At 41.8% G+C, this 11,834-nt stretch overlaps 1 protein-coding gene across 2 annotated transcripts; it reads left to right on the top strand.

Moving 5' to 3' along the window:
* Window positions 1-3,489: 3,489 nt before the first annotated feature.
* On the top strand, window positions 3,490-10,580 carry zfand5 (zinc finger AN1-type containing 5). Of its 2 annotated transcripts, none has more exons than XM_022758506.1 (6): window positions 3,490-3,771; window positions 7,350-7,511; window positions 7,963-8,065; window positions 8,191-8,276; window positions 8,812-8,940; window positions 9,114-10,580. In XM_022758506.1, the coding sequence occupies exons 2-6, from the start codon at window positions 7,352-7,354 to the stop codon at window positions 9,260-9,262; spliced, it is 627 nt and encodes a 208-aa protein (XP_022614227.1). In that variant the 5' UTR covers window positions 3,490-3,771; window positions 7,350-7,351; the 3' UTR covers window positions 9,263-10,580. The 2 variants fall into 2 exon arrangements, with proteins under 2 accessions (XP_022614227.1, XP_022614218.1); XM_022758497.1 differs by lacking the exon at window positions 3,490-3,771 and adding an exon at window positions 3,777-3,852.
* The last annotated feature ends 1,254 nt before the right edge of the window (window positions 10,581-11,834 follow it).

The following is an 11,834-nucleotide window of genomic DNA, read 5'->3' as shown; positions in this document are numbered from 1 at the left end:
AATGATACTTGACACCTCCCACTCTCTCCTCAGCTGCCCCCTCCCCTCACTGAAACCCATGAACCTTCACATACTAAACAGACATACAGTTCACATACACATGCTCCTTTTCTGCTCTGTACAGGGGCTGTGTTAACACAACATACACACACAAAGACTTCAGTGTAAAACACAGACTAGGCCCCCCCCATGCTTTTCTTTACTCACATATGAAAAGCTTTTGAGCTTATATCCATACGATAAGTGAACCGTACTATTACTGTGTCTGTACATGGAGGACAATTTGCATAAAGATGCCACATGATGAGTTTTAACAAGCAATGCTCAAATTTCACCTTGCATATTAAAATCTAAAGCGTGGCTCTTGGCCTTTCAGTGCCTGTCAGTATTTCACTTGCTCACCCGCATTTGATTGCATTGTTTGATTACACTGTCACTTTAATCAGACAATAATGTTCCTTGCTGTTAAAGACCCTCCCTTGATACACTGGTTGTAAATTATATGCAAATGAGCTCACTGTCATCAAAGCGAGTCTTTGTGAAAAGGCTATAGACATCATTAACATCATCTGATATTGAATATATTACTGAAAATTATTTGTGTGAATGTTTTGCTCGTGCCCTTGTGATAATGATGACTCCTGTCCTTTTTCTTTCTTTTTTTTCTCATTCCACACAGTAACAACTGATATTAAAGCTTGTAAATGACTCAGATAACTGCTGGCCGTCCTGCAGTTATGGTGACTCAGACAGTCACCAACTGTCTCACTACAGTTATCAGAGATTAGCAATCTGATCAAAGCTGATCAGGCTTTGTTGTTAAGCAAATATTCAGAGTACTGCTGTTAATCAACGACCAGTTCTCCTCAACTGTCTCAGTCTTTATGACTGGAAAATATAAATTTGTGAGACTGTTTTTTTTACAGTTTGTATGTTTTATTTATGTGGAAAATCAGGTCACATTTACATTGCACACTTTTACACTACACACATGTTTTCTCCTGAAAATCCCCCAAATACATGCATACAGCACAGACAGATCTACGTAACTGATTGATTTATCCAGACACGGTCTTACACTCACAAAAAATTAATTTAATTAATACATTCCTGTCAGACTTCTTTTTTTAGAAAAATTGGCTTAAAAACATTTTAATTATACTATACTATAATAAGTATATTCCCCTTTAAAAGTTAGGGGAAAATGGGCAGCAGCCACCAGTTTTGCTTTCACCTGGCTGCATGTTTTTTCAGTTTCTACATGAATTCCAGTTTGAACTGGAGCAAAACATACTGCTTCGAGACTATACTAGTCTTTCCACGAATCCACTCACTGATAGATGACAGCATGTTCTCTCAAACACACTAGCACACAGACACATACACACACACACACACACATACACACACACACACACACACACACACACACACACAAACACACTATGCCGTCCCACCCCAAGTATTTGTTTTCTGCTCAGCGTGGCCTGTAGTGCCTGGGGATGTGTGTGACGCGACACTGACAAGGTGGGGGAATACGCTGGGACTTGTTAGACCTGCAGGGCAAATTTACAGTGCACATGACACACTGCAAGGAACATGTTTTCATATTTCACATAAACTATGACTGGTAGATGATATGCCTGGGTTACTGATGGCGTTAAATTAGAGGTTAAAGTAAAACTTGCTAAAGTATAAAAGCTCACGTTTACCACCAGGGCCGTAGCCAAAATTTTAGACATACCTAGAGTCCAGAGCCCCACAGTTTAATCCCATTCCCCCATGAAATATTTGACTGACCACCAAAAGAGTCTGTGAAATTTTCTTTTCCCACTTTTTATATGTTAATTTCAGTGTTAAAATATATATTCTTCTAATTTTATCTACCTACACAGTTTTCTAAATGCTATTCAAGACCTGCCATACAATGCTATGTATGGAGCACAATCCCCTTATTTTAATTTCTGTTTTTAGCATAAAATGGTCAAGTTTAAGAATTTGGACTGTAAATAACATCAGAATCAGACTTTAAAACCCTCAGTGTGTAATTTAACTGCAGAAGAGAAACTTCTCCTCAGGTCTTTTAAAATCCCCCAAATTCCCTGAATCAACTCTGAGCTCATGACCTCAGTGTCCTCAGTGGTAGTTACAACACTGTTTGTTGCAACTGCTCACATCAGAGACCTAAATGGATTTCACAATCATTTTCCAACAGTGCATCCTGAAAATATCCTGCTCTCTAGGTGCTGCTCAGCTCTTATCTTTTGCAACCTCCCACAAAACATGTTTGCGCTCTCAACATCAACACAAGCATGCCTGTGTGCTGTTGTACTTTATGTTTATCTTTGTGAGGACGTATTTGAGGTACAGACGAATTGAGGACATGTTTCCAAAGCGAAGACATTTTGGCCTCACTTGGGCCAGATCTTCTGAGAGGTGTGTGAGGGTAAAGATTTTGTTTTGGGATAAAGGGTTAGAATTATGTTTGGGTTCAGTTTAGAGTAAATGGTTGGGGTTGGGCATGTAATGGTGATAATTAAGGTTAGGATTAGAGGCTAGGGGCTAAGTAAAGCATTATGTAAATGAGGGTCCTCACTAGGGGTGGGAGAAAACACCTTACATATTGATACTATCTATTCAAAGTCTAAGAATCATTATTGAACGATTCATTGGTTTTACATTAGATCGTATTTTGTGCACATGAACACTCAATAATTCACACAATAAACATACTTGATAACTAATTAGATAAATAAGGTAATAACTAAATAAACAAATGTGTTTTAAATTGCATTTACAGATAATAGCACTGTAAGTTTGGCATTAACTATTTTAAGTATAAAAAAACATTGGTTTTAGTGATTCTGGTAGGCTATTACTGGTATTACTTGGTATCAGTTTGGATTACCCACCATCTTATTTGTTGTTACCTCCTAGAAAACATGTTTACACTCTCAATGTCAACACAAGTGTGTGTGTGTGTGTGTGTGTGTGTGTGTGTGTGTGTGTGTGTGTGTGTGTGTGTATCTAGTGTCAACTCTCTCAGCTCTCCCCTAACAAACAGACTTGTATATCTTTCTAGTCATAAATCTGCTCTGGCTTTGTTCCTCTGACAAAAACAATCATACTATGTGGCAGGAGGGGCGAGGCTGTTTTTTACCAACAAAAAGTGCCCTCTCACAGAAATGGGGGATCTTGTACAAAGAGGCATTCCCTGAAGATTAGCGTCTTAATCATAGTTTTTTTTTCAAAGACAGTCATCAGTCATGTCAGCACCATTATTAATTTATCCATTCATCTAGGTGGATTACTCAATAAAAAGATTCGTGTCCTTGTAGGAGGATGACGAATACATGTGTAATAACGCAACACACGCTACGCGCACGCGCACACCCGACTACCCCCCCCCCTCCCCCGTCTCGCAGAACTGTACATAGAGCTCGGGGGCTCCGCGGGCAGCCAATGGCGACACGTTGTTTTACCCGTGACATCATCCGCCACCCCTCTTACTAAAGAAGGAAACAAACATCCATCCAGAAGGAACGGGAGACGGAGAGAGAAAGAAAGAGAGGCAGGAGGGCGAGGAAGGGACAGTTAAACCCATTTAAACCTGCCTGACGGAGGACAGCGCCACAGAAAACACAGCCAGACACAGAAACGGACGTTACCAGGACCCTGAAACCCACGACCTTTTTTCTTCTGCCAAGACAAACGGCCACTTTCCCCCCCCATCGTCGTCGTCTCGCGAGAAACTTCATCGATTTTTAGCAGGTGATGATCTTGGATTATTGTTTTGTTTTTGTTTTTTCTTAACGACAAGGATGAATTTTGAAGTGAGCTCAGCTTGTCGAGGTAAACAACGAAAAGAGGGGTGTTTAAACTAAGCTGATGGTCGGTCATGGCGACCTTTAACGGTGGATTGAAAGGTCAGGTGGTGTGTGCGTTATGGTTTTGTGTGGTAAACAAGCTTTTTTTTCTTTCTTTTTTCTTTTTTTTCGGTCGTTTGCTGGTGGATGTTGTCACCACCAACACTACCTCTATCATCTCATCCTCCTTAGTGGAAATATCACAAGCACTCGAACGTGACTCGGTCTGTTCGAGGGGAAAAACAAGGGAGGGAGCTAGCTAGTGCTGGTTACTGTCTCTGTTTTTCTATTTGCCTGTAGCTGGGGGATGGGGAACCAAAGCCAGCTAATTCCTGTCTACAAATAGAAAATTCATAAGCCGAATAGGCAAGTAGAGCGAGAGAGTTGCTCTGAAATTTCTACAGAGCATTTGCTTAAATATTAAATGAAGTGCCAGTACAGCTTTGCCCAGTGTTTGCAGTAGTTTCAGCTTTGGAGAAAACGAGATTTGCTCGGTGTTAAGAGCTATGTGGCACCACCAAGTCGTTTCTAAGTACTTAAGTGTGATTATATAATAGAGGTTGTTCTCAATGCTTCGTTGAAAATACGTAGAAAAGGTTTATTAATAGAAATGCTTCGAGAACGAGGAGATACAAAACGATGTCTAAACAGGAAGCAGAGAGATTGCAGACAAAGGGAGAAAGAAGAAACAAAGGGAGCAGAGACCATAATGTCTAGACTGTAGGTTATTTCAGAAAACATCAGTGCTGTTTCCTTACTATCGCCTTTAATGATTATTTGCAACATTTTGCCCCTTTTTAAAGAGAATAATCACTGTGTGCTTGTAACAAAACAACAGGCTTTTTTCTGTTCTGTCCTTCAGTGTGACTCAGTAGTTTTCACCCCAGCAGGGCCTGAAATATGAGCTAAGCTTGCGGCTGATATAGGAGCACAGTCTTCCCCTTTTGTTTGCTAGAGATGATCACACCTTTGTCTTTCAAAGTGCGTTCAGATGTCCACCCCATAGAAACCAAATGGCACAATTTCAAGTCCGACAAGTTTTCATATTTTAATGTTGAGTGTTTGGATTTTTTGTGAAAGGAAGTTGGTGGTGAATGATTGTGACTGGTAATCTCCCCCTGTACTGGAAAGCCCCTGACTTGCCCTGTCTGATGTATTTTACAATACACAACACGTGATGAATGGCATAGTTTGGTAGTTTCATCTTCCTGCCAGTGTATAACTGTTAATTAATCAAGGTTGATGAGTGATGATCCCCAGTTGGTGATAATGACAACATAAACAAAAATATGTTATATTTCATGAGCAGCATGTGTGCTCTTTTCTCTCTAAAAGACCTTTGATCATTAAACATTCAAAACTTCTCAAGTATGCAGTGTATGTGTGTCAGGTTGAAAGCAAGGCACATTTAAACATGGTCAGCCTGAGTGATTTTTTACCTCATACCTTATCCCTGTTTGTGAGAGGTCTCAGTAAAGGGTAGGTTAACATGCTTGCTGTTTGTCTGACAGCTGGGGCCAAACGTGACAGCTGAACCACACTGTCCATTGTTCCTTTGTGTCAGAAAGTCAACAGCCATGGTTAATCTGTTAACTGCTACGGGCCTTCTCATGTTTGTTTGTCATTCATTTTTGGTGTTCTTTTTGTTGTCAGCTGTGATGTAGTCTTGGTTTAAATTGATATCCTTCTTTTGAGGGGCTGTTTTAGCTCAGAGACCTTGTCCAAGAACATGTGATCTAGATGTGTAGCACAAATCTTACAATCTAAATGTAGCTATCTATATAATAAACTGTTGTTACTGGGTTTAAAGAGACTGATTCTGCTAATCATTTGTTAAGAAAAAAATTCTTTCAAGCTACACTATTCATACCAACCTCTGGCTCAGACCTCATGTCTGATATTTTTCAGCAGTCAGCAGTTGAACATGTGACGCACAGGGAGAGAAGGTCTTTGTGGGCTTTTCCAAGGAAACCCTTTGTTGACACGGCTGGGATAGCATGCAGGGGCACAGAAAGAGAGGAGGAAGGAGGGGTTGGGTGGGGGGTAGCTGAAGATTTAATAGCACTTGTTGGTGTGATCAGTATACCTCGAGTGAGTTGACAGGACGTTCTGAAACAACTGCCAGCCTCTCCTGGAACATTAAGCTCGCCTGTCCTGTTTGTGTCTGTGACCAGAATATAGATGAGCAAGCAGCTGCCATGTTAGAGCACAACAGGGCCAAAGGTTGTTTACAAGGGAAGTATGATACTGTTGCCAGATGCTTGTTGTGTTTTTTGAGTCTAGTATCAGTTGATCAGATGATTTGTAAAACAGCCAGGGCAGGACTGGCAGACAGGATACCTCTTAACTAACTAATCTAGTCCTTCCTGTCTGTCTGTTTGTTCATTCACCATGGTGTTTTTGATCTGTTGCCTCACAGGCAGCGTCTCCCACTATGCAACTTCCTGCTGTATTGCATTGCAGCAGGACGGGGCAACAACGTCATAGGGCTACACGTTTCACCAACTTACGCACATACACGCTTGTTTTCTGGGCGTATGTGTGGGGAGAAATGATTCTGGAAGTTTTGAAATGCCTTTTGTGGCAAGAATCACGGGGCGGGGAGGGGAGTACTTTCTGAAACTGTTGACCTGCTTTGTTCATTCTCATTCATTATCTTGGTGAGGACTGAATATTGTTTTACCCAGTGTGTTGTTTTTGTTCTTTGGCTGAGATACTGCTAGTGAGTCTGAGCGTCATTTTTTGTCTAGATAGAGGCGGCGAATAGGCCGTTGAGGGAGTGGTAGTTATTGTCAATAATTGTTTTTGTCATAATCATGACACACAATGATGATCAATTACTTGTCATAAGGTTTCAGGGTAGCCCGGAGGCCTATTGTTCAATTGTGACCATTTTCATTAACATAAAACATAATTGCCTTAAGTTATGAGGAAATGACTATAACTATGTGTCTGTAATTAGCTACGAGGAAGGAAAACGTTATACAAGAAAGTTTAAAGAAAGCGGTTCACAGATATGAAAATGAGGTGGGTCAAATTCCAGGAAGAGCCAAACTGACTGTTCTCAGAACTGTGAAAAGGGGTGAAGGGGTGGAAGAGATGGAGGGAGGGAAGGGGGACACAACAGTGAACAAAGCTGTGGGACAGAACAGAGTCCAGCTTCTGCCAAAGGTGCTGAACAGAACACACTGAGTGTTGTTTGTTCTCTGGGCTTCCTGTGGTGAAGCGTTCATTACTGTATTCATGCTAAAGGGCAAGTCAAAACAGGCAGGCATGTTGTTCTTAAATTTTCATAATACGACTCTCCTGTTATCTGTCGGCCCTGTTGACACTGCAACACACAGGGAAATGTGTCCTGTGATGGAAAATATTTTAGCCTTCAGTTGTATCCGACATCAAGGTGTTCATGCAGAAAAATGCTTTCTATGTGTGCGTGTGTGTCTTAATAAGCATTCTCACTCTGTCTCTCTTTTATTCTGTTAGCAATGGCCCAAGAGACGAACCAGAGCCCGGTGCCCATGCTTTGTGCCACAGGCTGCGGTTTCTATGGCAACCCGAGAACCAATGGTATGTGCTCCGTATGTTATAAGGAACACCTGACACGGCAGCAGAGCAGTGACCGCATGAGCCCCCTCAGCCCTATGGGTAAGACAGCACACAAAAATACACTAAAAACAAATAGTATGCAATCCAGATTGATTACAGAGGACTTGTGTTTATGATGTAAACAAATAAACGAGGCTTGTTCTATATATTGTCAGCTAGAAATAAGGAGTGACTTGAGGAAGTGTAGACATTGTTTTGAAATACAATCAGTTCTAGGCCAGTCAGTGTATTTTCCCAGCTCTCCTCCCCCTTGCCCTCCCTCTCTGTTTTTCCACTCTGTGTAATGAAAGACAGCTGTTTTTCTTCATGACACTGTTCAAGGTTTGGGGGGTGTTCACTCCTTTTAGACATTTCTGCTGTCAAACAAAAAAAAAGTATTCCTCTCTGACTTCACACATGATTGTCAATTTTTTGTACTTTGTCTTGATTGTAAACAATTCTGTTTTCTGTTTGAGTTTTGTCTAATGGAGTTCTCTCCATTCTCATCTAGGTTCAGCTGCTAGTCCTACCTCAGAGGCCTCAGCCATTCAGAGACTAGAAGCCAGTCTAGCCAAGGTTGATGCCTCCCCCGCCTCTTCACCCGACATGTCTAGGTCAGTGTTGGATGTGTTTGACTGCTCAAGGTTGTTCTTAAAATTGGAGAATATGTGAACTGTTGGTTGACTGGTACGTCTTCTCCTGCTCATCCCTCCCTGTCTCCCTTTATGTAAACCTTCAGAACTATTCAAGGCTCTCTTCCTGTGACTCAACAAATGACAGAGATGAGCATCTCGAGAGAGGACAAGCCAGAACCCCTAGAGCCTGGTAATCTCACACACACGCATAAAGACACTTGAAGTTAACAGACAGGCGAGCAGACATTAGACACACATGCACGTGACTTCTTGCATACAGACTTCTTAAGGCAAACATCACCCCATAGAACCCACTGTAGCCTCAGTTTATTTTTAATGCTTCACTGCATACCTTAAGCCCAACTGTTGGTTTTACTTACAGCCTCCAAGAAAGAGAGGCTGCCTAAAAATAAATCTGTTTAAAAATACCTCCACACCAGAGGGCATTCTCAGATTTGATGCAGACTGCCAGAGGCTTTCTCAGAGTAATGCGCTAGTTTCTGCCAAGAACGAGACAGGGCAATTTACAGATAAGGAATGCAATAATTAATATCGTTTAGGACTAAAGTACACAATTTCAGTTGCCAGTGTGTTTGCATGTCGTACAGAACTATGAACAAAACTCATTCATCTGCTGCTTGCAGGTTAAAGATATCAGATAATGGTAAATTAAACCCAGCATGACTAATATGTATTTTTTTCCCCTGTGTTGTCTTTATCTGTAGTTGTAAGCCAGCCTGCTGCTTCTAGCCCTACTCCTGTAGCTTCTTCCAGTAGTGAAGAAAGCAAGGGTGACACCCCCAAACCTAAGAAGAACAGGTGCTTCATGTGCCGCAAAAGGGTGGGCCTCACAGGTGAGCAAGGGGGACACGACACGAAGGGGCAGCTGATTCAACACATTATTATTGTCAGTGATAACTGTTTTACTGGTCAGAGATGGAAAGACTGGGAGTGTTCTTAGCACCTCTCTTGTGTAGTTGTTCACCTCTCTGGTTCTAGCTTTGACTCCTTACCTTTGTGTTTCCAGGCTTCGACTGTCGCTGTGGCAACCTGTTCTGTGGCATCCACCGGTACTCCGACAAGCACAACTGTCCATATGATTACAAGGCCGAGGCTGCCGCCAAGATCCGTAAAGAGAACCCCGTTGTGGTGGCTGACAAGATCCAGAGAATATAGATTTGACAAAATCAGGAGTGACGGCAACGATGACAACACCTTTGACAAAGACTGGAGTATGAGTGTGAACCTTTGAAATGAGCACTGGCATGAGTGAGGATTGAAAGGACTTGATTTACAAAATTACAACCTCAAGAAAATAATGGGAAAAAAAGAAGAAAAAAATGAAAAGATCCTGTCTGAGGGAGATGCATGAATGATCACTTTTCTCCTTTTTTTTGATTAATTCATTAGTTTGTTTTATCCTATTTTCTGTGGTGTGATTTTTGCCGCTGTTGAGTCCTTTTTTTTCTAAGAATATGTATTGTCTTATTAAAAGCAGCCCAGGCTAACTGTCCAGGATATGCTGTGCTCCTCTCACCCTAACCAGGCGCCATTTTGTGCCAAACCGTAAACAGCCATTTTACTCGGACCCTGTCATGTGTCAGACACTGGCTGGTCTTTCAAAGCGTTCAGACTACACAGTAACAGTCCACAAGAGTTGTGTCCTTCAACCTTTTGAACTTCGTGTTCCCTGCCCTGTTGCCACTGGAGTCAGTCATTGTTTGGAGAACCGTACAACTGTCCCCCACCATGCACAAGGGGCTTTGTTACTTTGTCTCTGTCTTTCCTAGCTTTACCTACCTCACAGCTGCTGCGTTAAGCTTTGTCGTCTTCCCTTTTACTTTGTTTTCATCAGCTTTGACCCCAGCAGAACAATGGATCATCTTGATAGTCAGCCTCAGTGACCCTGTGATCAAGTCTGTGTCGACTGTGATCGGTTTGATTGTGACGAGGCTGCTTCCATTATGGCTGGAGGTATCATGCTAGACAGGGGCAAACAAATTACTCCACGTTTCACTGAGTCTAAACATTTTCAATGGATATAATGGGTAAAGGAGTTCCCCAACTGGTCTGAGCTCAGATTGTAATCTCAGACGCCTGGTGCAGGGCTGTGTGTACCGACGTGTGGCCTGAGAGGAAGGATGGCACCCTTCCCTGGCAGGGCTGGTAACTTGGTGACTTTAGGCTACAATATTGTAGGGGCATGAATGAATGGGATAAATGCATGAGTTACTCTACATCTGCATTAGTGTTTCAGAAATATTTGGCATCACTCAACTTAGGGTTTCCGACATTTTATTTGCTGAGAGACAATTATCTGTTATGTTGTAATAGCTTTTTTTTTTTCTCTTCCATTGATATTGTACTGATGTTAGCGCATGTATTCAGTGCATTTGTGGAGTTAGAGTATGTGAACCATGATTTTCTTTTCTGTTTTATTTTTTAAAATGCGCTAACAGAACGTTCATGTGAGCTGTGTGTGTGCGTGTGTGTGTGTGTGTGTGTGTATGCGTATGTGTGTGTGTGTGTGTGCGCGTGTGTGTATTTGGGTGGGTGGGTGTGTTGTTCCCCAACCCTTTTGTCTTTGGAGCTACCCGGTTTATCAGCACATGTTTACAGAACTACAGGAGCATGCCAGAGCTAGATTTATGAAAAATAATAGATACCAAGATTAGATGTAACTTCTCATCTGTCTAACAGCTATTGGTCTGTGTGTCTGCTATAGAGCACCGTAGAGAAGTGTGCGTGTGTGTATTTGTGCGCGTGCACGTGCACATACCTGTGCAAAAGTGTGTTTTCATGGCTGCCTGACACATTGAAACCCACGTATGTTTGTGACTTGTGTTAATCCCCTTTTTTTTCCTCCCCTGTAAGGATGTGTTTTTCATTTAAAAGATAACTGTATGTATCCGTTTGAGTTTTTCCTTTCTGATTCTTAGTTATATGCAAATTTGTACAAAAAATGAAAAAACAACAAACTGTGTTGATATTTATGTATTACATATAATCTTGCTATCCAGCATTACGACAGAATAGTATCATGTAAATAAAACTGTACAGAGAGACATTACCAAGCCTCATTGTGTGTTGACTTACACAGCTCACCATTTCTCAGTATTGTTGGAGTTTTTGTAAAATGTGTTTGGCTATTTCAACCTTTTGTTTTCAACAGTTTCACACAGTTTATGATCCTTTATGTGGAGATAAACCCGTCAGAGTCATCAGGTGCATTATATCTTAGCACAGTAAATATGACTTTGAAAATAAGGCTGTTTTGGGAAGATGAAGTTAATGATGAATCAGCACAAGCTGGTGAAGAGTGAACGCTGGAACTAATTTGAGTCAGGACAAGAATAGTGTAGGAGCCACATGTCAGGAACTCCAGCATTACTCTGTAATACTTTACCTAGGCTAACCCGGCCTCTTTAGCGTCCTTGTGTTAATACAGAGAGCTGGCAGCACAGGCTGTAAACTTTGCTCAAGAGACTTTTTTCCAAACCATGTCTGGGTCACACAGGAAGTATTAATCCCCAGACCCTGGAAGAAAATGATCCTGTTCCACTCGATCTAGGCCAACGCTGTACATGCAGGACACACATGATGTGTGTGTCTCAGAGACAATGTGTTTTCTCGCACTCCTGTCAGGAGCTCCAGGGGCAGAGTGTGTTCACAGATGGCGTCATGGCAACAGCTGCTCAGACAGCTGAGGTGTGCTCATGTGGTGTCCCTGTGACAGAAAGCTACAGAG

This window comes from Seriola dumerili, unplaced genomic scaffold, assembly GCF_002260705.1.
Source record: "Seriola dumerili isolate Sdu_G_001 unplaced genomic scaffold, Sdu_1.0 BDQW01000017.1, whole genome shotgun sequence".
NCBI lineage: Eukaryota > Metazoa > Chordata > Actinopteri > Carangiformes > Carangidae > Seriola > Seriola dumerili.
The sequence above is the reverse complement of the archived record's forward strand: the minus strand, read 5'-3'. Positions and strand labels throughout refer to the sequence as shown.

What these genes read in the sequence shown, in the direction of transcription:
- zfand5 (XM_022758497.1), top strand. Translation starts at nt 3,822, where the DNA reads ATGAATTTTGAAGTGAGCTCAGCTTGTCGAG. An exon ending in AGTGAGCTCAGCTTGTCGAG is followed by an intron (nt 3,853 to 7,349) that starts GTAAACAACGAA and finishes TTATTCTGTTAG; the next exon opens with CAATGGCCCAAGAGACGAAC. An exon ending in GAGCCCCCTCAGCCCTATGG is followed by an intron (nt 7,512 to 7,962) that starts GTAAGACAGCAC and finishes ATTCTCATCTAG; the next exon opens with GTTCAGCTGCTAGTCCTACC.